This window comes from Sciurus carolinensis, chromosome 2 (genome assembly GCF_902686445.1).
Source record: "Sciurus carolinensis chromosome 2, mSciCar1.2, whole genome shotgun sequence".
Classification (NCBI taxonomy): Eukaryota; Metazoa; Chordata; class Mammalia; order Rodentia; family Sciuridae; genus Sciurus; species Sciurus carolinensis.
The window spans coordinates 10,468,727-10,496,103 of record NC_062214.1 but is presented as its reverse complement, the minus strand read 5'-3'; the positions used below and the strand labels follow the sequence as shown (position 1 = coordinate 10,496,103).

General features: G+C 51.5%; 1 protein-coding gene and 1 long non-coding RNA gene across 3 annotated transcripts in view; one reads left to right on the top strand and one right to left on the bottom strand.

The window, feature by feature from the left end:
* Positions 1–4,833: 4,833 nt before the first annotated feature.
* On the bottom strand, positions 4,834–11,078 carry LOC124977807 (uncharacterized). Its single transcript, XR_007107263.1, has 3 exons — positions 10,652–11,078; positions 9,495–9,585; positions 4,834–5,930 (listed from the first exon to the last, which is right to left on the bottom strand). It is a non-coding gene; the product is annotated as an uncharacterized LOC124977807 (long non-coding RNA).
* Positions 11,079–15,822: 4,744 nt separating this feature from the next.
* Ptpn1 (protein tyrosine phosphatase non-receptor type 1) overlaps positions 15,823–27,377 on the top strand; it is a 60,432-nt gene continuing 48,877 nt past the window's right edge. Inside the window, exon 1 of one of the 2 annotated variants that reach the window (XM_047542458.1) lies at positions 15,823–16,034. In XM_047542458.1, coding sequence (XP_047398414.1) covers positions 15,972–16,034 — 63 coding nt within the window. In that variant the 5' untranslated portion in view covers positions 15,823–15,971. The remainder of the gene's footprint in view (positions 16,035–27,377) is intronic. The other variant, XM_047542459.1, reaches the window with a different exon arrangement.

The window sequence follows — 27,377 nt, the reverse complement described above, 5'->3', positions numbered from 1 at the left end:
CCCACCTAAACCCCGGAACAAATTGGGATTTCATCTTTTTTAAAATGAAACCTTTTGGTGCCAGTAACAATAAAAACCATCTAAGGAGTCCGTGACCCTTGCAATTTCAAAACTGCGGTTTTCATCTTACTGCTGGTGGGGACTTCCACAGAAGTCACAGCGTTAATACCGGGAACGACAATGAAAAAGAGGACAAAATGACAAAGACACAGACTGAGGTCTGTATGTTTACACAGTTCCAATAAATCCCAGACTAGTGGTATTTTGAAGTACAGCCTTCAGTGGCAGGAGCCATGTGTGTTCTTGCCTCTGCGTTTAGCAGCTGTGTGTCCCGAGGAAGTCCCTCAACTGTCTCTGAGCACCATTTCTAAAATGGAGGCAGCGATAGCATCTGCCAGCTAGGGCTGGCATGAGAATTACATAGGATGGTAGTGTAAAATAAGAAGTGCTGGCGGTATGAGTTTCCTATTGCTGCTGTAACAAATCAGCACACATTTGTGATCTAAAGCAATGTATATTTATTATCTTATAGTTCTGGAGGTCAGAAGCCCAAACTGGGTCTTGGGAAGTTGAAGCAAGGCCTTGGTGGAGCCGCATTCCTTGGAGGCTGGGGAGAGGGTGTTTCCTGCCCTTTCCGGCTCCTACTGGCCTCTGCATTCCTGGACCATGGCTCATCCTTCCACCTTCAAGCCAGCAGCAGCTTCCAGTCTCTCACTGACCCTGTTTCCTTCCTCCATCACCCAGACATTGACCGTCTTACCTGCCTTTAGTAAAGGTCTTGTGTTGACATTGAGCCTGGCTTGAAAATCCAGAATAATCTCCCCAATTCGAGACCTTACCTTAATCACACCTGAAAAATCCCGCTTGCCGTGTAAGGAAGAGTCTGGAGGCACTGGACGGTAGACTTACGGGAAGAACCACTGCTCTGTCTACCACAGGTGGCCCCTAGGAGTGGTCGTGAGCTTGCTGGTTGCAAGACTCTATGGCAGTGGGGACAACCACGGTGACAACAGAAACGCGGTACTAAAAGTGCACATCCCTGGGTGCATGGTGCCCTCCTGTGACCCCAGCCACCTGGGAGCCCGAGGCAGGAGGATCACAACTTTGAGGCCAGCCTCAACAATTTAGGGAAACCCTATTTCAAAATTAAAAATCAAAAAGAACTGGGGCTGTAGCTCAGAGGGAGAACAACCCTGGAGTCCATCCGCAGTACCATAAAAAACCAAAACGAGACAAAAGCTCACACGGGAAGAAAGGCTGATGGCCCGGGAGGCCAGCATGCACAACGAAATGCAGACAGCCACGAGGGTCAAACCCTGGTAACCGGGTGCGGGTGGTTCCTTTCCTCTTTTTTTTTTTTTTTCATAATGCTTTTATATAATTTTTATAATAAAATATTTTCAATTAAAATATTAGTAAACATGAACGTACTTGTATATTGTTCTACTTATTAATTGCTGCATGACAAACCATCCCCAAACTTAGTACCTTAAAAGCAGTAAGCTAGCAGTCGGGCCGAGTGGCACACACCGATAGCCCCAGCACTGGGAGGCTGGGGCAGGAGGATCGCTTCAACCCAGGAGTGTAAGACCAGCCTGGGCAGCAAAGTGAGACCCCGTCTCGAAAAATAAATAAATAGATAAATAAATAAATGAATGAACGAATAAATGAATAAATTAGTGAATAAACATTTATGTATGTGTTTTATTAAACATACTATGTATTTTCATTATGCAGTATGTGCAGACATATTTTATTTCGTATAATACATATTTTACGATAGGTACTATTTAGCATAGATATACTTGTATCGTATATAACGTACATACTTTTCCCACTCAGCACTCAGCTCTGTGGCATGGCCGGCTCAGCGGGTAACTCTCACGCTTGGGTCTTTGTCGCCTTGGGGTCCACGTCTCCTCGACTTGGGCTGGAGTTCCAGTGGTGTCTCGTCCAGAGCCGAGAACCAGGGCTACCAGAGCTGGAGGCCCAGGGATGGCCTGGCACCACCTCCTCCACGTTCCACTGGTCAGCGGAGCCCGAGGCCACGGCCGGCCTCCACATTCAGGGGCGGGGAGCAGAGCCCATTTCTCAGGGGCTGGCGGGTGATGGGGAGGAGCCCTCGCCGGTCTCTGAAGTGTGCCCGCTGGAGCTCACTGTGCTCCCCTGCCCAGGACGTCCCCCTCTTCTTTGAGGGGAGTGTCGCGGGGAAGGTCATCACGGTTCTGTGGGACGTGAAGCTGGTCCCCTCCTGAGCCGCCACGAGTCAAGCGTCCTGGAGAAGTTGAGGGGACCTCTTCTTTCTTGTGTGACACCCTCCGGCTTCCTCGCCAGTGTTCCGAGCTCCCTGCGGGGAACTAATGGTCAACCACGCCGTCGGCCCTTCGTTAGCCTGTGGGAGGCCACTGACCCGGTGGTCGGAACACACCCTCCCTGACGTTTGAATCTTGAACAGAGTGATGAAAAATGTTTGCTCTGGAAACGGCAGGTGACCACCAGCTACGCTACGGCAGGGGCAGGGGTGCCTCTGGTTTGACTAGGCAGGGCTTCTCAACTTCTACACCACTGACGTTTGGACAGATGATTTTTTCTCATGTGCGAGGGATGGAGAGGAGCATCCTGTATGTTGCAGGATATTTAGAGGCATCTCTAGCTTGTACCCCTCAGGTGCCACTAGACACAGCATTTATGATAATCAAAAATGCCTTCAGCCTGGTGTGGTGGAGCACAGCTGCTTGGGAGGCTGAGGCAGGAGGACTGCAAGTTCAAGGCCAGCCTCAGCAACTTAGCAAGACGCTGTCTCAAAAAAGGCAAGTCGGGGTGGAGGCAGGTGGCGGGGGAGGTAACTCAGTGCAGACAGCCCTGCGCCTCTCGCTCCTGGTGGGCTCCAGGGTGAACCAGCCTACGCTGGCTTGACCAGTAGCATCCTCACTCCTGAGAGGGGCCTGAGAAGCCACCCCCTCTCTCTGTCCCACTGGGTGTTTTCAACAAGTGACCTTATTGGGTAATTACTACTGCAAGCCTCATTTTGCCACATGGAAGTCACTTCTGGATGAAGCCAACGGATGTAGAGTAGATGGAAGAGAGGGACCTGGGTGCCCACTTAGGTTCCTGAGCCCCCTCGGCAACCAGCCTTGGGGTGGCTTTGCCAACCAATTCGCCCTCCTGCTTCGGCCAGATTGGATCGAGTTTTCTGTCACTCGCCACCAACAGAGCCCACGCAAGACGTCTGTGCCCTGAAGAGAACACTAATCAGAGGAAACAACCAGGATCCCCGGGCCTCCTGTTTCCAGTTCTTTCAGAGCCTGATTCTGGAGCTTTCTCCATTTTTCCAAAGTACCTTACATCCTTCCAACAAATTCCTCCTCTGCTCCTGTTGGTCTGAACCAATTACTGTAATAGTCCTGGCAGGATTCTGGCACCTCAGCTGGCTACTTCCAGCAAGGGAAACCAACCTTCCTGGCTGCCGTGCCAACCCCAGGAGGTGGCTGGGGCCTGTTTGCTACGTGTGGCTCAAGCCCTGCCTTTCCCAGCGTGCTGCTGGTGAGACCCTCGGCAAAGCCCCGCCTCACGCCAGCAGGCTCGTGGGAAATCAACACAGAAGACATTCTGGCGAGTTCCAAGGTGGCACCTCAAAGGGGGAGTCACCACAGTGCCCGAGGACCGCTCCACCCAGCACAGATGAGAATTAGGCAGAAGGACAGAGAACATGCGGCTCTGTGGTCATGGATCCCGGCTCCACTGCCACTCACTCTTCAACCCTGACAGAGCTGCTCAGTCTCCATGCCTTGGTCACCTCCTCTGTCCACAGGCATCACCAGACCAGCTTCTCAGGACTGACATGAACTTGAACTGATGACTAAGGGCCGGGCTGGTTAGTGATAGGTCTCCGCTGGTCGAGGTACAACTATGGAATCGTTTCAATTTTATGTTAACTGCTACCAGATGCTCTCTGTGGAGGCCTCCTGTCCCCTCTGCATGGCGAGGAAAGTCCTGGGGTGGTGGCAGTCATGGTGGCGGGTTGGGGAGTGGGGGTAGCGGGAGCTCCCTAGGGCACCTCCTGTACTCCAGGCACCTCCAGAGCACAGGATCCTCTCGGCGACCTCAAGGTAGGAACCGGCATTATGTCCATGTCACAGAAACAGAGAAACAGAACTGAAGAACTTCCCCAAAGTCACGCATCCAGCAAGGGGTGGCGCCCTCCTCTCCCTCTCTCCCATCCCACGACGGCCAGGTTCTTTTGGTCACCAACGCTGGCTCTTCATCATTCTTCAAACTCAAACCTCCTCTGATCAAAATGTCAGACTCAACAAAGGAGCCGCAGCTGTGCCCATCACAGAGCGTGGCAGTCACAGACCTGCGTCCAGCCCCACCCATCACGGGAAGCTCAAGCCAGGCAAAACCCAGGACAGGGCAGCAGGGCAGGGGCGGCAGGGCAGGGGCAGCAGCCAGAGCCCTCCTGGGGGGCTCTCTAGGGGTCAAGAGTTTTGCATGTTGACCTGGATGCTGGCAAGAGGAGCACGCTCAGTGGGTGGGAATTCGTTAAGCTGAGCGCCCGTGCACACACGCACGCGCACGCGCGCACACACACACCCCTACTACAGATACATACATATAATGGTGGGGTAGAGAGGAATTTTAAGTCAAGTCTGTTTTTTTTTTCAGGAAATGTTTATTGAGTTATAAGACATACCAAAAAGCCTATATATATGTGATGATAAAAAGTATGATATATGTATTCTGTATATACATATGTATATATCGTCATAATACATAACGGAAAAGTCTTATCTATATACGATATATGTGTACATTTCTGAATATGTGCACATGTATAGTATGCTTTTCTGTATATGTTTTATAACACAATAAACATTTCCTAAAAAGCAACTGTGATTTCAGATTTGATTTAAAAGTGCTCTATGCCCCGCCACTGCCCCGGATGAGCTGGCTCTAGGGGCTTGGGTCTGGGCCTGAGGGGGACTGCAAGGGGGGGTGACTGAGTTGACCGCACAGTGGGCCCAGGGGGGAGGGAGGTGGCCCTAACTGCTGGATGACCTTCAGACCCAGGCTGAGGCACGCAGGCACCCGAACACACTTCACTGCGATGCAGAGTGCCCGACACAAAGCAGGTGTACTGGGGCCTCGCTGGAAACCCAGCACTTCTGTTAGTCAGAGGATCAGATGTTGGATTCACAGCTAGCAGAAGAACATGTTTCCATCTGAAGCCTTTTAGTTCGACAAAAGAAAGAGCCCAAGTCTCTGACTTGGACGGAGCTTCTCCCAGAGCCGACTCTGAGGCCCGGTTGAGGAGCAGGGCGTGGACCAGGGAGGGGACACTGACCAGCAGGGCGTCCGTAGGCAAACGGGGCTCTATCCCATCGGGGACCTCTGGGAGATGGCCGTCCTCCAAGCTGTCCAGCCTGCAGGGAACCTCAGTGGCCACCCACAGTGGCCCCTGCTTCTTATGGAGGCATCTCCTGAAGCCTGAACTCCTGGCTCCCCTGGCCAGGCCCTGAGGAGGGCTGGGTCCACTCCAGGAGACTGAGAAGGAACCTGACCAGAGAGCTGCTGGAGGAAGACTGAGGCCGAGAGGTGCAGACAGGTCATCGTGGGATCAGTGACCCCAGACTTGTTCTGTGGGGAAGCTGACTTGGATTTGCTTGAGCTACTGCTGGCCTTGGGACATCTTACCTGCAGCCAGAAGCATTCCTGAGCCGTCTAGAAGGACAGAAGCTGGTGAGGACGTCAAGGTTGCAGTGCTGAGCTGGAAACCGGGGCGAGTTGAGTCTGCGTCCATATCCAGCTTTCCCAGAGACCCTGTGGAGGAGAGGGACTCGCTTCCCATGGTGTCAAGAGACGGAGCTTGGGCCCCGTGGCCTGGCTGGTACGGGAGACAGGACCCCTGTGCAGGCTGAAGCTCGGAGGCCCTGAGCGTGATAGGAGGAGGCAGAGCTGGAGAAGGGCCGGCGGGCCAGGGCAAGATGGCCCAGGGCTGGAGGGAGGGGACTGGGAGCTAGAGATGCTGAGACCCAGAGAAGCAAAGAGACGCCGGAAATAGCTCACCAGGTGGCTGACAGTGCCCTGAGACAAGGACCGGAAAGTGACTGGTGCCTCTCTCATTCCCGATTTTCAAACAGTCCTCATGCATTGTGTGTCACTTTTGTGCTTAGAAAAACAGAATGAGAACACTAAAAATATTCCACCTGCAGCGCCAGAACTGACAGCCCGCCGGGAGGAGGCCCAGCCCAAGCTGCTTCTCTCTAGTTCTTCCATATTTCTCAAAATGATTGAAACTCGCTCCGTTTTCCTCCCCCTCTCCCTCTTTCTTCCTTTTTCCTGTTTTGGAGAAGACCCGGGTCAGGTGACCTGGGTGCCCACAGAGGGCAGAGGAAGGGTGTCCTGGACGAGGGCTGCCTGGCCCCAGAGGTGGGTCGGCCTCCCTTCCCCCAGCTCCATCCTGGCGAGAACGGTCTTGTCTCCGTGTGACGTCGGAGGCCTGTGGGCAGGGAAATTGGCTCTAATGAGCGAGGTGAAACTTCGGAGCAAGCTCCTTCTCGCCCAGGCCCTGAGCACCCTGGGGATGGACCACGAGGGGACTGCGTGGTCATCCCACGAGGGCTGGACACACGTGTGGACCAGCCGGCCCCTAGGGAGCGTGGAGCCACACCAGGGTGGGGTTCAGAGGCAGTGGAGAGCCGCCTCGCCCCTCCCGTGCAGATCTCCCTCCTGAAGTGGGGACGTCAGGAGAGACACGGGAGACGCTTTTCCTAAAGATCTCAAGTTCCAGAGCAGCTGCTGCTTGTGGGCAGGAATGTGGCTGGACGTGAGGCCCCGGGGAAGGTAGAGGCAGAAGACGAAGCTCCAGTGACCTCGTGGCCCCAGAGGTCACCACGCGGTTACGATCGCCTGGACAAGTCCCGAGCAGGTGGTTCCGGGACGGAGGTGCTTCCTCCTTGGCTCTTGCGTCTCAGGCTGGTGAGGACATTCCTCCTGTGCGTCCCTATTACCGAAGGGGGAACCGTCCCAGGAGCTTGTGGGCGATGCTGCCCCATTACCCGTCCGTCAGCTCTCAAGACCCCACACAAAGCGAGGTGGACAAGGCCATGTCACTTTCCCGCCTCCACCAGCCAGAAAGGGGGAAGGGATGGTGGGCAGCTGGGTGAGAAGGGCGTTTGCTTCCAAAGGGAACTGACATTTGCTGGGCGCCGGTCACGGCCCAGGCTGCCCCTAACTTTCCAGCTTCCTCTTTGAGATCTAACTGATCACAGGACCCTGTGACTCTAGGAAGACCACACTGCCTCAGGTTCTTTCTGCAGGATGTTACTCAGAATCTGGGGAACGTTCGCGCGCCCTGCAGCCCATCTGCAAGGTTGCTTGGCAACCACCTGGGGCCCTTTCTCCAGGGCTCTGCTGCCCCTGCTGCCCCTCGCCGCCTGCAGCAGGCTGCTGACCGGCCCTGGGGCCGTCCGCACCTGGAGGTGGTACCCAGCCTTAGCAGGCCCGGCTGGCTGACTGAGCACGACAGCTTCCGGCAGGGTACTGCCCCGAGTCCCCACCCACAGGGGCTTAAGGTACTTAAGTACTTAAGGTACTGCCCCGAGTCCCCCACCCACAGGGGCTTAAGGTACTTAAGTACTTAAGATACTGCCCCGAGTCCCCCACCCACAGGGACTTAAGGTACTTAAGTACTTTAGATACTGCCCCGAGCCCCCCACCCACAGGGACTTAAGGTACTTAAGTACTTAAGGTACTGCCCCGAGCCCCCCACCCACAGGGACTTAAGGTACTTAAGTACTTAAGGTACTGCCCCGAGTCCCCCACCCACAGGGGCTTAAGGTACTTAAGTACTTAAGGTACTGCCCCGAGTCCCCCACCCACAGGGACTAAAGGTACTTAAGTACTTAAGGTACTGCCCCGAGTCCCCACCCACAGGGACTTAAGGTACTTAAGTACTTAAGGTACTGCCCCGAGCCCCCCACCCACAGGGACTTAAGGTACTTAAGTACTTAAGGTACTGCCCCGAGTCCCCCACTCACAGGGGCTTAAGGTACTTAAGTACTTAAGGTACTGCCCCGAGCCCCCCACCCACAGGGGCTTAAGGTACTTAAGTACTTAAGGTACTGCCCCGAGTCCCCACCCACAGGGGCTTAAGGTACTTAAGTACTTAAGGTACTGCCCCGAGCCCCCCACCCACAGGGACTTAAGGTACTTAAGTACTTAAGGTACTGCCCCGAGTCCCCACTCACAGGGGCTTAAGGTACTTAAGTACTTAAGGTACTGCCCCGAGTCCCCACTCACAGGGGCTTAAGGTACTTAAGTACTTAAGGTACTGCCCCGAGTCCCCCACTCACAGGGGCTTAAGGTACTTAAGTACTTTAGATACTGCCCCGAGTCCCCCACTCACAGGGGCTTAAGGTACTTAAGTACTTAAGGTACTGCCCCGAGTCCCCACCCACAGGGGCTTAAGGAAGGGCTGGGCCTCAGTGCTGCCGGCGAGCAGCCAGCTGCGCACTCTCAGCCTCTCTCCTGAGTCTGTGTCCTCAGTCTGAGGCAGGAGGGTCTAGGGGTGAGGGTGCCCGGCTGCTCCTGTCTCTTTCTCCATCCCTCTACCTGGCCCTTGTCCGCCACGTCACAGTCCAGGCGGGACGATGAGGAAAGGGTGGAAGAGAGCCCACGTGCCGGCCCGCCCTTGCGAGGGAAGCGGGGAGGTGCAGTCTCTGGTGGGCAGGCGGCGTCCATCTAAGTCCTATTTCTATGGAAGAACAAGGAACCGACACTGGGGACAATGAGTAGCTGACCCAACTGCTTGGAAGAGCCCAGGGAGGGAAGGAAATCTTACTGAAGCCCTGGGGTGACAGGGGGGAGTTACAAAGCAGAAAAGGAAAACCCCAAATAAAAAGATGAATACCTTCTGGGGCTCTACGTCCCCTGGTGGAGGCTGCCGGCTCTCTCTAGAGCGCAGGCCCCTCTTCCTCCTCTGGGCCCTGATGAAGCAGAAGGCCCTCCCCATCCCACAGTGAACCGGGTGCCTGGCCTTTCCCAGGATATGGGCAGTGGGGATAGCCGTGGCCTTCAGAAGAAAGTTGGTCCCCACGTGGATCTCCATGGCCACGTCTGGATCCCTCTGCTCTCAGTCACTCCAAGTGGGAGCGCTCACCGTGGGCACTCCTCCAGCACGAGAGAAGGAACATGCAGGCCAACCCCCGCCTCTCTACCTGGCGGGATTGCAGAGGACGCTTCCATCTTTAAATGCAGAGGCTACTGGAGTTAAGTGCTCAGTTACAAAAGGCACATCTCTCCCAAGGGGTCCAGGACAGTGCTACCTAAATCTACACTGAGAAACGAGTTGCTTGGGCTGTGGATCTAGGTCAGTGGTAGAGCGCTAGCCTCGAATGCAGGAGGCCCTGGGTTCAATCAAAGGATGGAAGGAAGGAAGGGAAATTCCTTTGCCCTATAAGGGTACAATCCCGCTACAGAGTCACTCAACTTACATACAATGCTGTGCAACAGGGGGCGAGTCATATAACCACTCTGGGCCTCAGTTTCCTTGTGAGGTTGCTGATAGTCCCTTTCGTGGGGTTGCTGAGGAGATGGAGAAGGAAGATGGAGATAAAGTGCTTGCTCAGCCCAGAGCCCACAGGCGACACTCTCACAATACTGACACCTAACAATTCAACACAGGAGACTATCTGGATAATGACAGCGTCAGGATGTCCCCCAAGCGCGAGCAGTGGTTTCTCGCGCAGTGAAGGGGCAAGCCCGCTTCCATCTTCAAAGACAGAGACCTGCCTCTAACCCCCTTGAGGAACAGGAAGATCGGGACCCCCACCCCAGGAGCAGCTTCAGAATTTGGGAGGCTCAGTACAAAAAAATATCCAGGGCCCCCCCTTCAGAAATTAAGGATTTCAAGACAGTGACAGCAGCACCCGCCTGGTGTGGCCCACGGGGCATGCAGCACCCACGCAGCCAGCTCGGCCCGCCCCCAGCACCCGGCCTGAAGAACTGGGATGTAAACCAGCAGGGGCCACATGGGTGGCAAGAGCTCCCCAGGGTATTCCCAGAACCCGGGAATACCAGCCCCAAGTTATCAGCCTCACCACCAACCAGAGGCCAGGCAGCCTCGCACACACCCCTGCACCCGCTGCCACGCCCTGAGGATCCCAGAGGGCAGGGAATTTACCCCAGATTGCAGTCTGCACCCAGAACCCCCATGCAGGCGAATGTCCCTCACCCTGACCCTATGCACTGGGGTGGGGCTGTCGTTGTGGCCTCTGGAACCTTCCCCAGATGCTTCCTTTACTGGAAACTGAGGCCGGGCTGGTGTCTGACAGTCCTCCCGGAACCTTCCCCAGGCCTGCGAACCACCCTTCTCAGAACCCAGGTGATTCCCCTAGTTCCCCTGAGCACCTCCTCCTCCCGACCCCAGGAAGTCCCTCTTGCAAGACAGCCAGCTTGGGGTTGTATTTATGTACTGTTTTTAATGGCGTGGAATGGCCTCCGAAAGGCTTTCTGGGGGTGGAGAGAGAGGGAAGAGCCCCCTGAGACAGGAGGCGGGAGGAGCTCTCGGCTGCCTGCTTCCCCTGAGCTGGGGAATGGTGCAGAACCAGAAGCAGCACGTAGAGATGGACTGGGTTCAATACCTTCTTACCTGTGTGACCGTGAGCAAGTCACTTCACCTCTCTGTGATGCACTTGAATGGCGATCAAAACAGCACAGGTAGAGTTGTTGGGAAGTGAGAGTCACGATCATGGTCATTAGCAGCCTCGTCATTACTGCTGTTTTTAAAGCTCCTGGGAGTTCTCTGGGAAACTTCATAGCATCATGGCTGAGAACACAGATTCTGAAACCAGATGCCTGTATTTAAATCCTGCTCTATTACCTACTAGCTGTATGACCTTGGCTACCATTGACCTCTCGGAGCCTCAGTTTCTTCATTTGCCAAGTTTTCCCCTGGACAGAGATCGGTTTAGAGATACCATGTATGTCTCACTTGGACCAATGAGGCTCAAGGTGAGGGACCCTGGGAAAAGAAGTTCTTCCTCCTGGGTTCCTGAGCTAGCAGATGTGAGCCTGGAGCTGCTGGGGCCATCCTGGTCATCTGGGGAGGAGAGCCTGTCTGGGAGGGAAGCCAGCAAAAGGGAAGCAGATAAGCAAGTCAGAGAGAGACAAGTCACGATGACATTGCGCCTGGACCCAACTACGCCTGAAGCAACCCACTTTTGAATTTCCCATTTTCATGAACCAGTAAATTCCCCGTTTTGCAAAAGTCATTCTCTGTTTTGCAAAAGCCATCAGTTGGGTTTTTCTCACAGAAAAGCATCTAGGCTGATATCAGGAGGTTGAGCAGCTTGCCCCAGGCCTGAAAGTTTGAGAGGTCAACTTTAGCTAAGGTCACACAGGATTTGGAAGCTCCGGCCCGCTGTCCCACATCTCTCCACCCTCTGGGACAGCATTCTGTATTTGGGTGTTCACTGATTTCATCCATGCCTCTCTCCTCCCTGGACAGCTCTTCTCTCATCTTTGAAATGGCTTCGTTTATTTGTTTGTTATTTCTGCATTCCCACTGTGCTGGGGACTCGAACCCGGGCCTCGAGCACGCGAGGCAGGCACTCTAGGTGATGGGCTATATAGCCAGCACTCATCTTTGAAATGGGGACAACACCCGGCCTGCTAGGCTGTTGGGAAATAGAACCCTCAAGGTCACACTGTTAGATGACACCCTCCCGCAGCTGGAGGCTGAGGCCCTCTACTTCCAGTTTTTAGGGCTTTGGGCCTTAGCTTTGCCCACAGTTACTCCATTTCAAAGGTGTCTTTGACTGTCCCCATAGGTCACCCAGGCCAGGTGCCCACAGCCTGTGAGGAGAGTGTATGAGTCTCAAAGGGAAGGCCCACCTCCCTTCTTGGGACCTGGAATGCCCGAGGACCCCGGTGCTTGGAGCCTGTAGGTGCAGAGAACCTGGCATCCGGATTTCGAGGACTGGCGGGCCCTTCTGGAACAACCCGCAACTCCAGAGAGACAACACTGAACCAAACCAACTTGGTTTCTCTTCTTCATCAAGTTTACGTTCAGCAGCGGAGAGAGATGATAACCACACAAAACTTACACCGCAGCACCACACAGTGACCCCAGGCAGAGGACAGGGCAGTGCTAGGACCAGCGCGGCCAGGGGACGCACACTCCCTGTTAGGACGGTCAGCAGGGGCCACTCAGCAGAAGTGACAGTTCACTAGAGTCCAGCCTGGCTCCCTCTGGATCCTGGGCCCTGAACGCTAGGCTGTCTCCCGGGAAGACAAGGACCCGCTTCACAAAGAGGCTTGTTGAAGTGCTGTCAGGAGCCAGTCACCCATGGGAGGCCTGGTGGCCAGCTGTCCTTCTCCACTGACAGTGCCCAGGACCTTTAGGAAAGTTTAATGGGGCCACTGATTTGCAGTCCTGATTTCTCCATTAGCCAAATCTGTGAAGTAAAGGCTGAGAAGCCACGCGAGAGCCTTCCTCGGCACGCTTGCCAGGAGGAGGTCTTACCCAGCATGACAACAGGCTCATTTCTTTACCCTCTAACCAGTCATCACCCAAAGACGTCCGTCACCGTCATCACATGGCTGGGGCCTCTGGGGCTCGGCTAGCTCTGGTCAGGTCTCCTGGGAACCAGTGGAGCTTTAGGGGGAAAGCCCAGCCTCCAGGTCACAGAAGACTCGGGTTCCGAGTCCCTCCTCCCAACCAATGTTAGGTTCTTGGGACATGACACGAAGTCGAGGTCAAGTTGAGGAAAAAAGCCAGCAAAGAGAAAAGAGGCAAATGGGCAAGGCATGAAGAAGGGAAGGCCTGGGACCGTGTCAGACAGGGATCAGCCAGACCTGTCTAGGGAGGTGACACTTGACCTGAACCTGCAGGGCGAGAAGATCTGTGAGAGTGACCCCTGCAGAAGGACCAGCTGGTGCCAAGGTCCTGGGGTGGAAACTAGCTGGGTGTACTGAAGAAGGACAGGAGACAGACCAAGCAAGCAAGGGAGAGAGGTGGGGAGCAGGCAGGTGCCAGGTCAGGCGCTCTGCGAACCAGGGCTAGGAGTGACGTTCTATTCTAAGGAGGATTTTGCATGGGGAGGCGCTCTATGATCCAATATTCAGAGCTCTCGCTGGGTGAGAAACAGAGGTGAGGGCAAACGAGCCGGGGCCTGGAATTAGGGATTTCATTCACGGTCAATATTTGTAACAAGGTGTAACAAGGTTTCACCTTTTGCCACCAGCGTGGTTGGGCAGGGGACTCCCAAAAAGACATGTCCAAGTTCTAACACCCAGTTCCTGTGAATGTGACCACATTTTTTGAAAAGGATCTTTGCACACATTACTAATTTAAAAATCTGAGATGAGCTTATCTGGATTACCTGGAATTGCCAAGTCATTCTGGATTAGGATGTGCCTAAATCCAATGGCAGTCGTCCTTAAGTGAATGAGACCAGCTGGATGCAGTGGCACAAGCCCGTAATCCCAGCGACTGAGGAGGCTGAAGCAGGAGGATTTCAAGTTCGAGGTCAACCTCAGCAACTTAGAGAAATCCTACCTTAGAATAAAATTTAGAAAGGGCTGGGGATGTGGCTCAGAGGCAGACAGCTTGCCTAGCACGCGAGGCCCTGGAGTCCATCCCTAATACCTTGAGGAGAAAAAGGATAAGACAGAGAGAGATTTGACAGGCAAGAGGAGATTCAGAGAAGAAAGCCATGTGAAGACCAGGCAGAGGGGGCAGTATGTCACCATAAGCCATGGAATCACTGGGGTACCAGAGCTGGGAGTCAGGGAGGGTTCCCTCTGGAGGCTTGGGAGGGAGTATGGCCCTGTCAACACCTTAATTTCAGACTCAGGGGCCTCAAGGACTGTGGAGGAACAATCTTTTCTTGTTTTAAGCCACCAGATTTGTGGCAACTTAGCCCTAGGAAACTCGTACAGCCACGGGAAAGTCCAAACTTGGGCCCTGTTACAGCCTGCCTTCACCCACGCTTCCCCACGAAAATCCTGCCTAGAGCTTTGGCCCTATCGAAGGCCGGGCGGTCACTGCATGGCTGAGGGCCCCCAGGGCTCAGGATGGGTGTTTGACTCACTGCCTCCCTAGCCTGCATATGGGGAAAGGAACCAGATGACTCCACTCTCCTCTCCCCAGGAAGCGCTCAGGGCTGGGGGTCCAGACAAATTCATCTTTAAGTACATAAATAAGGCAGGAAAAAGCACATGGACTGGAGAGTTGCTTAAATGGGCTAAGACGTGGATAAGGTAGTTTCTATCACTGGACTGACGCCAGCCTTGGCCCCCGCTCTGCAGTCCCCTCCCACCCTCCCTCCTCACCCCTCTCCATCCCCCAGGTAAGTGGGTGACCAAAGACCTTTCTCATGTCTGAACTAAAAATGAAAACAGCAACAAAAATATATATGTACACACACACACACACACACACACACACACACAGAGCCTATCAGTTGTATTTATTCAGAATTCATGTGCAACCCATTTGCTATTATTTGAAGGTATATAATGATCAGAACTTTTACTGAGCCACTCACTAGAAGAGTGTATGTTCTCATTAATTCTCCACAGCACCTCTAGAAGGTGGGCACTTTTATTGCCTCCATCTTACAAAGCAGAGAACAGAGGAACCAGAGATTACCAGTAATTTGCCTAAGGCTGCACAGCCAGGATTAAGTAGAGCTAAAATTTGAGCACCAGCAGGCTGGCTCCAAAGCTAGCGTCCTGGGAAGATCAGGTTAGAAACAAATTTGCAATGCTACTCCAGACAAGTGGTTTTGCCTTTTTGTGCCTCAGTTTTCTCAACCCTAAGATGGGACTAATCATGTCTAGATTGGAGGTGATTGTGGAAGGACAGAACTTGGGATGCCCGATACAGTGCCTGCCACAAGCACCCAAGGAACAAGCTAGAATTCAACTGGTCCTACCAGCTAGCTGCCTGGGCAGGCTTGTGATGGGGTCACAGAACAGAGAACTGAGATGATAAGGTCCTCTGATCCCATGGAGTCCACCATCTCCATATAACCTGGAGGCCCAGGAAGGAGGTTTTAAACTAGAGCTGGCAGGAAGGCAACCTCACCGGGCCTTCTCCCGTGTGCTCCAAGGACCATACATATTAGAACTGGCTAGGGTTGCGGATGAAAAACAGATTCCTAGACTCCCCTGGGTCAAAGCTGTCTGCATCCTTTGGCGGTGGGCACAGGGGTCCTTCGGCCTTGAGTTCAGGCTGACACTCTGGGAAACACTGAAAAACATCCCAGGACCCCATCCAGTCACTCCTGCAGCGCCCAAACGGAACCGGGGCCCTACCCTTGGAGAGGATGGGGCTCCCAGCAGCCTGAAGTATCAGTTAAGTTGTTAAGTTCATGAAAAAGGGGTGGATATCTGGCTAGAACCAAGACAAAAAATGGAACATGCTGCCCAACGCTCATACCCAACCGGGAGCCCTGAGGCCAGGGCCCCCGCGCGCAGAAAAGATGTGTGACTGTCTCAAGGTCACTCACTACGTGACTCAACCCGCTGGCTCGAGCATTGAACTCCAGATCCGCCCGCGCCTCCCAAGCCCACGCGCCCAGGGCGGGGCCCGAGGTCGCCTTGGCAACCGGCGCGCGCCACGCCCGAGCCGGGAGCAGGGAGGGGTGGCGGGAGCGCGCGCAGCCGCAGGTCTCGCGGAGTTGAGGCCGCTTCCCCGGCCCCGCCCCCGGCTCCGCCCCGCGGAAGTGCTTGCGGACATCCCCGCGCGCTGGTTGGTTCTGCGGCTCCGGGGGCGGAGCCCGCGGCCGGCCGTGCGTACTTCCGGCTGCCGGGTTGACATGAAGTAGCAGCGGCGGCTGGGGCGGCGGTAGCGGCGGGAGTCGAGGCTCGTAGCGGGCCTCGGGGCTGAGAGCGCGAGGCGGCCTCGAGCGGCGGAGGCGCGGTGGGCCGAGCAGGAGGCGCAGCGGCCGCCCTGGCCTGCCATGGAGATGGAGAAGGAGTTCGAGCAGATCGACAAGGCCGGGAGCTGGGCGGCCATTTACCAGGTGCGGGAGCGCCCGGCGCGGCAGGCCGCTGGCTTAGGCCGCGCTAACCTTCCCCTCGGACCCGGGTTCTCGGTCCCACCGGTCCCGCCCCGGCCCCGGCCCTTCGGCTCGGCGATTCGACCGGCCGGCGGCCCGGGCGACCGCCTCTCTTTGTCCGCCGCGTGGGCCCGCGTCTCGCCGGCGCCCCCAGCCCCTCCGGGTCTCCCACCCCGCGAACCCTCCGCCCGGTGACCTCGCGCCCGGGGCCGCCGCCGGGAGCCCTTGGCTGGGGCCCGGCTCCCGCCCCCGCCTCCCGCCCGCCACCCTTTGTCCCCCGGGTTCCTTGACGCCCGCGCGACTCGCCTCGGTGCAGGACCACCCCGGACGCCCTTCCTTTGTCTCCCCGGGGAGCGGCTTGCCGCTCCCTCCTGCACGCTTCCTTTCCCCGGGTCCCCGCGCTCGTCCCGGCCCCCGGCGACCGTCCCCTTCCCCCTTCCGGTTCATTCATTTATTGGATGTGCACCGGCGCGCCGGTTCCCTGCCCGGCGCCAGGGCGGGCGTCTGTTGCACAGGACAGGCGAGACCCTGTCTAGTGCAGCCGGGGTCGAACAGGGCGGTCGACACGAGCAATTTCTGATGGTGACAGTGTTGCGAAGAGATCGACCTCCTGTCGCGGTGGAGGGTGCGCACGGGAGGGCCGGCGGCCTTAGAGAAGAGAGGTAGGGAAGGTCTGTTGGGGAGAGGGGTTTGCTCTGTGAGCAGCGAGCGAGGAGCATCAGGCCAAGGACCAGCCGGCCTGCCGTCCCCAGAATGTCACCCTCTCAGGCAGGGAGCAGGGAAGGTAAACGTTTTAACCCTCTCTAAAATGGCATCTTTCCTCAACGAGCATATTGTCCTTCGGTCAGGGATGAGATGTCATGTCTTCGGAAACCTCATCAATAAAGTTAGGAAGGTCGGGTAGCCCACGAATCTGTACAACAGATTGAGAACATGCAGAGTTTCTTCTCTCACAAGCAGCTGAATCCTCTAAAAAAAATATGTACTCCCGATTAAATGTCATTGCGGGGGTTGTGAGGATTAACCAAAACCACACTGTCTCAGTTTCTTAAATAGCGATGTACAACATAGATTGTTGCTTGTGTAAAGGGAGGAGGCAGGGTGTTCTGTTTTCAGCTTCTAGTCTCAAAAGGCAAATTGTGAGATCTATCAACTAGTATGAAAGTCTGTTTTGAGCTTCATTTAAAAAAGAAAGAAGAAAGCATCAGGCAGTCCTTTGGTATGCTTGACAAACAAAAACCTTTTTGGGGGTAGCCTTGGTTTAATTTGATAGGTTTTCTTTTTACTTGGGCTGTAATGTATATTAACTTCTGATGGACTGATATTTATAACCACCATAATATGCCTAAGTATGATTGATCAATATATAAATTTGCATTCCATTTCTAGTCTCTGAATTAATTGAATGAATTCCAGCAGTGACTTTAATAATATGTGGACACTTTGTCTGTATTGGATTTAATGCAGTAGAGCCCAGAGTGGCTTTCCATGAAAATTGTTGGTGAGATGTGTTGGAGCTGGTAGTGAGACCCTTCATCACAGTGGAGGAAGTAGGAAGAAATCTTTTTTATACTGAAACTGACTAAATTGGCAACAAATTCATATTATAAATAAGTTATGGTTGAATTTGATTTCATATAGTTTGAGGTCAGTGGCCTGACCTGGCACCCAAACATTGTTGAAACTTAAGAATCTTACTAGCATTGAATGGGATCTTCAGTTAATTTCTCATTGTTCTTAAATTTCTCCACCACATTTAAATCCCAGAGATTAGTCAAGATGTTAAAATTTTTCCAGCTTCTTACTGGATTGCCACATTCCTGGAGGTGGTTCCTTTGATCTTAAAGAATTGAGACTGTGGGCTTTTCTCACCTCTACCATGGAAATGTTTTCCTTTTTTAAGATCGAAATCAGCCTGGCCCTGTAGTGGTGGCACAAGTGCGAGCCTATAATCCCAGTGAGAGGAAGATCTCAAGTTCAAGGCTTGTCTTAGCAACTTACTGAGTCCCTGTCTTGAAATAAAAAATAGAAAGAGCTTGGGGTGTAGCTCTGTGGTACAGCATCCCTGAGTTCAATTCTCAGCACAAAAAAAAAAAAAAAAAAAAAAAAAAAAATTAGCTTTTCTTTTTAAATTTAAAAGTGAATCTATTTTTTACCTCTGTGGCATTTCTAAAAATGTAGAATTCAAGTGACCTTGGGTTAAACAAAAGTGGCTGATTTTTCCAAGGTCATGTCAATTTATCAAAACCGTTAAGTTTTAAGAATTTGAAGAAATGTGTTTATGATTAGTAGAAAATGGAAGTTTAAAAACTTAGTATTTCGGGCTGGGGAGATAGCTCAACTGGTAGAGTGCTTGCCTCACAAGCACAAGGCCCTGAGTTTGATCCCCAGTACCGCAAAAAACAAACAAACAAACAAACAAAAAAACAACTTAGTATTTCATAGCATATTAAAATGAGGAGAGCATTGTACAAAGTCATACTTTGAGCTTGCCTAATCTATTGTTACCAGAAAAATAATACATAATTTTTTTTGAAATTTTATAAACAAGACAATATAGTAATTTCTGTATCTTCTACATAGAAATTACCCTGTATTCTAATTAGAATAAAAGGATGCATGAACTTGAACCAGGGGTGAAGTGCACTTTTGAGTGTGGGTGAATGTGGCAGCTTGGGAAACAAATGTTTCAGGCAAAGACTGCCAGCTCGCTTTGATCAAGTGAGCATGACCTTGCTTAATCTTTAATGCTAATAGGTGGCCTCCGTGCTGCTCGGCACTTAGCTGTACAGAAAGGCAGCTCTGCTGGCATGTGTGAATGACTCTAAAATGGTTTTCTAGCATTTAAATGATTTGAAGGAATCTGGTTTGAAAAGTAGAAGTCATCGTCGTGTTGGAGTTGGTCCTGCGTCCTAAAGACAGCACAGGCTGGGTGGCGGGCGCCTCCGGTGAATGGAAGAACCGCAGTGTGCCGCCCTCCTCTGTGGCTTAAGAGGCCTGTGTCAGGTGTTCTGCTGTCCCTCTTTGCTTCTCTGTCACAGTTGACTGTTTTTCACTGTGAATGATCTGATTGTTTCGGATAAAGGCGATTGCCACAGTAGCTTGTGACTTGAAAGCAAGATTTATTCATGTTAGAGGCAGGCTTTGTGCAATAGGCCTCCTTCCAGTTGACATTTGTTTTTATAGCTGCGCTCATTATGAAATACAATCTAATGCCTGACTAGGTTCAAACCTTGTTATAACAGTAGTGCACTCTGATTCCAAGAAGATGAATATTAAACTTCCCAATAATGTTGACTTAAACACCATTCTTTGCAGAGGGGAAAAAAAAACCCTCCATATTGTGCAGAGGAGAAAGATCTATACACTATGACTCACTTCACTTAAAAAAAAGAAAAAGACACACGGAAATGACTTGGAGAGATTGGGAAGTTCTAGTCATCTTGATGACCCATTAGGTCTAAGCGTTCCTGTTAACCCTGGTTTGAATGAACTAAATTTAGGTGTCTGATCACCACTTTGGAAAGAGTGTAAAGACCTTTGAAATCGTCTGCCCTAGTGCTGAGTTAACTGGCCGCTCAAGTAGGAAAGGTGGAGGGAAGGACTTTCGATACCATTATTTGGCATTTTTAGTGTATATGTAGGAGTACCTGGTACTTCTGGAGGGCAGCAGACCGTGGTTCTGAAAAACCAGCTGCGGGATAATGGTAAAATGGATAGAAGCAAATGGTTTTTGGCTGCCAGTTACTTACCTGCTGTCAGGATTATGATTAGCTCCCAAACCCAGAGACCTTACTTGGTATTGAATAATGTAATTAATTGATTGTATCCTGAATTTCATGATAGAAATGAATAAGAAATTTCCCATGGAGATTCCTCAGAGGAACTACTGAAATAGCAGTCTTTTCTTTGTCTTTTCCCTCTTGTTTGTCTTCCTTTTCCTTTGTTTCCTGAGATTTTTGGTCGCAGAATCCTTTTGGCACTTTTCTGCGCTGTGCTTTTAATCGCTGATCCTTTTTCTCCAGCCTCCCTGACCTCTTTCTTCCCTGCAGTGCTTATGTTGATCTGGTCCCAGTTACAGCTATACTGGCAGATAGGCTGGCCATGGTCCTGTATGCTGCCATGTTCAGGGAACCTGGGATTCTGCTTGGGTCATTGTTTCCAGATGCTGAAACTTGGCCTTGTGTGCACATTTTGAGTGTCCAGGAGTGCCAGGGACTGCAGAGTAGCCTGTTATCTCCACCTTTCTCAGGGGGTCACCATGGCAGCCACCCCAGGGGTACAGGCTCTCCAATTTTGCATGTGGCCGCAGTTGCTTGTAACTTCACACTGCAGAAATGAGTGGCACTGGTCCCTCTCCACTCTCCACTGCCTCTCCTCACCCTTATGTTCTTCACATTATCATGAGAGTCCTCGTTGTAAACACAGAGCTGAGCCTAGCCTGCCGCTCCTCTGTACCTTCCCTAGTACCTGTCGAGGTCCTGGCTCGGCATGGGGCTCGCAGGCCTCTACTTCCTGTAACTCCCTCTTCCAGGGACTTCTGTTCCAGTCGTACCGAAAGGTGCATCCTTCTCCAAACTCGGCTTCTTCTTTTGCTCCTCTGTACCCAGCCCCCCGCGCTCCTGTGTGCACCCCCAGCTCGGACATCGCCTCCTCGCTCTGGAGTCGTGTTCTGCCTCGGCATGTTCCACCCCGTCCGTGCCCGTCTGCTTGGAGATTCTCTTCTCACTGTGCTAACTCTATATCCTGGGTCTGTCTTCTGGAGCCCAGGCTTCCTGAGGTCACCTATTATGTCTGTCTCATTGGTCTTAGAGTCCTCTGCACCTGGCACGAAGTAAGTGCCCAACAAATGCTGGGATTGAGTGGGTTGCCAGCTTTGCCAGCCTGGCTGTGTAGAGGGGTGTAGGAGATAGGGTTCCCAAGCCCCAGCGCCTGCAGGGGGAATGCGAAAAGCCAGTGGACGAGCCCGGATCCGCAGCAGAAGCCGGGGCCATTCCAGAAGAAAACTCCCAGATCTGAGTCATGGCCTGAGTGCTGCCTGCTGTGTCTTTGGAAGGAAGGCTTGAATTCCTGTCCAGGAGGAACATACTCTCAGTTGTTTGCCCCTAGCTTTGCACTTAAATGTACTTGGTGTGAGACGACTTAACAGGCAATAGGAGGAGATAATGACTTTCTCTTTGAGGAGGGTTGATTTACTCATCTCATCACTCTTGACTTGTTCTCACAAGCCTTCCAGAGGGACTTTGTGGGAACCTGGTTTACACGTATATATGTATGTGTGTGTGTGTGTGTGTGTGTGTGTGTGTGTATTTCCCCATACTGGGTGTTGAACCCAGGACCTCGCTCATGCTCGGCAAGCACTCTACTACTGAGTTCCAATCCCTGGCCTTTTAAAAGTTTTTTTAATTTTGAGACAGGGTCTTGCTAAATATAGCCCAGCCTGGCCTCTAACTTGCAATCCTCTTCCCTCAGCCTCCACAATAGCTGGGATTACAGACATATGTCACTGTGCCCAGCCATAAAATATTTTTTGATTATGGGATATAAAATATGGTTCTCCATAAAGTAGCAACCCTTACAAAGTCAATTTTTTTTTTCTGACTGTAACCAGTGAAGGCAAGTATTTTTTGGCCTTTGATCAGATCACCCTTAGTGCCAAGGGAAGACGGTAGTAATCTGCTGCTCTTCCTAATGTCCTCAGTGTCTGGCTGTGATTGTAGTCCCAGCTGTAACACTAACGGTGCTAAACTGGTTCCTTCCTCTCTTGAGGCTCCGTTTCTTCTTTTATAAAATCAAATCCTGAACTAACTGATTGTTAAGTTCGAGTCAAGTAATATAAGCCATTAGCATACTCACAAAGAGAATTTAATGTTCCTGAAGTAATCCTTGTAAAAAAACTGCAGTGGTTACTCAGTTTTATAAGGTAAAGGTAGGCACACTCAGGCTAAAAATCTTTCAGGTTTGTCAATATAGTCAACAACTCAGAGGAGTTGGGTCTTTTCCTAAGGGGCATTAAGCATTTTTAAAAGTAGGGTTTACTTATTTGAGCGATGTGGGAAAATGAGTAGCCCTGACTGACAGTTACGCTTGCAGTTTTCCTTTAACTAACAATTGGGTGGTTTTCCTGTAAAAGATAGAGGAACTGATTCTTGAGAATTTATGAAAGCTTCAACCCCAGCCAGATACACCAAGAGTAGCTGCCCTTTATGTTGTAATTTTAGAAAGAAACCTACAGCTGGTCTGAGCCTCATTTGAATGAGAGGATAGTTTACACATCTGCTGTGTCTGGGAAGAAAGTACCCAAATCCCCAGGGTTTGGAGCCGATGCTTCGCCTTGGGTAGAAATAGCCTTCGTGGGTTAGTATTGCCCCCTTCCTCTTTTTCAGGGCAGCTTGACATATTCACGAGCGCCTTGTTGACAGTTTGTCATTTTGCACGTCTGAAACCTTGAAACGAGACTGCTTCACAGGGAAGACCCTTCCCCACAGCAGCCAAAGAAAAGTCTAGTCCCCCAAATGTTGATCTTCAGGCTTTGGCACACATACACTGCAGGCAAACTACTAGAAACTGAGATGAATGACTTTCAGTTCATTTTTTTTAAAAATGACACTTACAGTTCTGAATGCTTCAGATTTTACCAAGGCGGTAAATAAAGTTTTACGGATGCCCCATGGTTGCTAGAATAAGTGCACCAGGAAGTCAGGTCTGAGCTGTGGACTCAGGCAATATTAGTCATGTCAGCAGAGTGACAAGGGCTACATTTTCTCTAGAGAGTAAGTGTATCTTGCCGGCTCTTCATCAGTCTGTGCTGAGACCCCTTGAGTCCTTATTGAGGGGGACTTGCGAAGTCAACTTTTGGGTCCAAGTCTTCCGTGCTCCTGGCTTCTCTTTTACTTCTGAGGCCTGCTGTTTTTCTTTTATAGCTGAAGAAGGACAAGCCTGGGCTGTGTCTGTGGCTTTTGTGGGCGAGTGGCACGGCTTGCAGAGAGAAGACGAGCATAACAAAACTAGGTTTCCAAAATTCTGTTTTTAAAATGTATTAGCTAGTGGTGAGAGCAGGCGCATCCTCTCCTCATCTGCGATGGAACGCTTTTCCCTTGACTTGTTTCCTTAATGGATCTTCCTGGCACATTTCTTCTTATGGGAGAATGTTATTTAAAAACCGCCATGCCGCGTTCCGGCCAGCAGCCCACCCTCTCCTGATGACAGGGGCTGGCACTCAGGCTCATTGGCTTTCGGACTTGCTTCCAGGAAGGGAACACCAAGGAGTGACCCCACGTGGTTGGAGTTCTCTTAAGAACAGGGTTACTTAAAAATGTCAAAGGATGAAATCACGTCTGAATACAACTTCGCTCGTAGACAGATGAGCAAACTGCCTTTAGTGTAATATGGTAAATGAGCTTTCAGTTCCCTCGAAGGCTGAGCATCTGTCGCTGCTGTTCTTACCCCTCTGAGGTCTGGAGCACTTCACTGTTCGAGTGGTAGGGCCTTCGTTAGCTTCTGGAAGGAACAGGCAAGCTGCCTCAGCCGGCAGAGCAGGGGGCCCAGGAGGCTGGTGGCCTTCTGCAGGGAGGCTGTGTGGCTGTCGTCCTGGCACTGTTTGCTCCGTGGCTTTCACAGCACCTTGGGGCTGGTTAAGTCCTGACCATTACTGTGTCCGCACCTGGACGCTGCCACCCTCCAGGTGGAGTGAAGCAGAAGGTGCTGAGAGCCTTTTAAGCATTTGCAGTCCTCCCTTGGGTCCTTCTGGCATGTTTTCCTGAGTAAATCCAAGAGACAAGAGTGCCATCAGCCTGTCTTGTTTCTTCTGTTGACACCACAAATAACCCCCCATACTGCTTCCCTTCTTTTCCCGCCTGCCAACAGAATGCTTTGCTTTCGAGTGTGCGTAGGGACATTGAGGCTGGGACAGTGGCAGCTGGCAGGTTCTGTGTTCATCCTTAACCACTGGCTTTCATCCTTTCTCTGATCTTGAATTTTCCCCAAAGTTTAGCGTGACACTTATCAAAACATCAGAGGGAGTCACTGTGAAAGCAGTTGAACTTTAACAAACCAGTACCTTTTTTTCACGAATGCATATTTGTCAACGAAGCCTTCTTTTGCAACTTGTTCCATGCTTGATGGCGACAAACAAATTTTGTGTTTCCCAACAGACTTTGTTTGTTGGAAGATGTTGGAAGTAGGAAACAAATGACTTTGGAAGAGGAGCGCGCTGGGGTGTGCGGCAGGAGAATGGCGTTTCCTCAGCTGTCAGCGTGAGTGCAGCTGGAGACGGGCGCGGCCATCGGTGGAGATGTCCCATTGTGAGCTTGGAAGGTGGCTGATCTCCTAACCACTTAAGAATTGCCTGGAACAGGGCAAAACCCGGCTTCCCTTGCACTTGCCTTCGAATTAATAAAATGCCATCCATTGGTAATGTTCAATGCCAATTTTACGTTGGCATTTAAAGGGAAGGGAGGGGACAGCTGCAGCCTCTCACCTTTAGTTTCATAAATGCCTTCGTGTTTGATTTTTGTAGGTTGATCATGAGGAAGTGATAAGTATGTTAGGTTATTTGTGGTTTAGCTAATTTTAGTCTCTTGTTCAAAGCTCACTTTATAGCCTTTGCCATTAAAACATGCTTTCTAGAAAGAGATTTTGAATGTAGGACACAATCTATATTCTGGTTGGCTACATTTCAAAGAGTTTTCCTCAGCGCTTTACAAGTTAGACAGCTTGAATCATGGCATTGTTATTTTAAAATCATTGATTCCTTTGCTTAGTGACACCTTTGGCTTTTGAGCAAGTAGACAAACTTCTTTCACAGAGGTTGGAACTTGTGCTCCAAGCCAGTGGTTCGAATGCAAGGTAGATGTCAGAGGGTTTTAAAAAGATTCTGACCGACCCTGCGGTATGCTGAAGTAAGGCTTTGCTGGTGGTGAACAAGAGCCATCCCCAGCGTGTGCCCTTGGTTGATAGAGAGTTTGCTCTCAGAGCAGGACCTTTTGGCTGTCTCTAATTCTGGTTAATCTTACCCAGAACAGTCACACGTGTGTGCAAGCCCTTCAGTTGCCCTTACCCATCCGCCCTGCACACGCACACCCCAGGGGCACATGCAGTCTTGCAAAAAGAGGACTTAGGAACCTGGGTCAGGTTCTGAGTCTGCATCTGATGCCATGGGACCTTGAGTTAGATGCAGCCACAATCTGTAAAGGCATCTGTAAATGCAGTGGTTAGGCCAGACGCGCTGAGGGCCTGGGCGGGTGTGACTTCCTGACTCCATGGTCATGTGCAGTACCCAGAGTAGGGTGACCTTTCTGGAAAAACTGGGGCTTCATGTCCTACTCATGCTGGATTTCATAGTATTGTATGGCAGTTCCATGATCCCTCTCATCTAAAAATGGGGCAGAGCTTTATATTTTCATATTGATTCAAAGCCTTAAGAACCCATTATGTCCTTAGAAGTTAAAAAAAATGCCGTTTGAGCGCATAAATCAGATTGTTATAAAATGATGAGTGCAGTTCCCTTGAAACCCTTCTTACATCTGAAGAAGAATGCTGGGTTTCATATTTGGATCAAAATCTTCCATTCGAGATCAACACACTCCTATTTCTGTTCTACCCTGGTCCAGGATGGAGCCACTAAGAGCTGGCGTTTATTGAGTTCTGTTTTGTGCCCCAGGCCCCGTGCAAAGTGCTTTAAATGCAGGGCCATTGATTACGTACTGTCAATTAGTCTAGAATAGCAGGAAGTGTTTGAGGACAGCCAGGTCACAGAACCCAGAGCCCAGGGCCTGAATCTAGCCTCCTAGGAACCCAGGCGGGGTGGGCATCGCCTCAGTTCCCAGGGGTGGCTGGGAAGAGGCTGGGGCTGTGCTAAGTCTCCCCAACTTATTAGGAATATGAAGAGATTGTAGTTTTTGACCTTTGCCCTGTTTTCTAACTTCTCACCTAGATGTCACTCACCTAGAAAACAGAGGAGTTAAAATTTTTGGCCATTGGTAATAAATCGGGACATCACATACAAATCTGGATTTCTGGCTTCTTTAAAAATTTGCAAACCACCCTGTCTGAGCCACGTTGGCGGGGGTTGGCCCAGGCTTCTTTGGATGGATTCGTCTGTGTTTTGTAGTTTATTGTGGCTGCACGCTTGGCAGGTCTCTCTGTCCTGTACCTGTCTGCTACCTGGCCCTTAGAGGCACTTGGGTTTGCAACCCTCCTTCAAGCTGGGTTTTTCTTGAAGCTTAGCGTTAGTATTAGAACTGCCATAATGCTTAGCTTGTTGTGGTTGGCGCATCATTAGATAAATCAACAGAGGGGCTGGTGCCTGAGCAGGGCCCCTGACAGCAGGAACTAGGTGCTATCTCCTCCCCTCGTCTCTGCCTCAGCCCCCTCCTGCTGTTTTGAGGAAATTGGAAGTCACTGCCATTTTTTCCACATCGGGTAACTGAGTGTGACTGTTTTTGTCCCATGATCAGCTATTTCCAACTGTTTCTAATGACCAACTTAGAAGTTAAATTGAATGGCCCTATGGGAATTGATAAAAAGAATACTTTGCCCAAGTGTGCTTATACTGAGGAATCCTGAGAAGTTGTGTTTGAATTTAACGATCCCTTTGTGATAGAGTTAAGAGTGGTGTCATTTGTTCTGTGACTGAGCTTGATTAGACGGTTTCTCCACCATAGGATTCAGTAAATGATGCCGCGATAAAAAGGAAGCAGGTGTGCGGGTCGTAGGGCCTGTGTCTTGTTCAGGGCTTCCCTGTCCCTGTCAGGGTGCAAGTGTTCACCACGGCATGTGCGTCACCTCTGATTGACTGAACCTGTCATCCCACAGAGCATGTTGTGTATGACAGATTAGAAGGAGAGGTAGACCAGGTGATTCTTTTCAGTATGAAATAGTCAAGACCTTGGTTCCAAGTTTTTTATTCCTTCTCCTTCAAAGGTGAGCCCGAAGGATGGAACCAGTGTTTGAGCACTCCCGGGTCATGGGCGGATGGCATCGCCACTTCCTGCTTTTCCATGTATGTGGAATTAAAATTGTCTGGAAGCCAGTTTCTCAGGACGCTTTCCCTCCTGCTTTCATTTGCTCCCTTTCCTAGACTGTGAGCTGCTGGCGGGCCCATTCATTCGGCTCTCCAGCAAACATGGCAGCCGGCGGAGGAGCAGGGCCCTGCTGGGGCAGCAGAGGGCCCCCAGGGAGAATCCCAGCTCTGAGCCAGGGTGGCCAGGCCCAGTGCCCTGTGCATACTTCACGGGGGTGCAGGTGGGGTGCGAGTAGGCCAAGAGGTGGAGGACGTCTGTGAAGGTCTCAGTGGCCCTGAAGGGC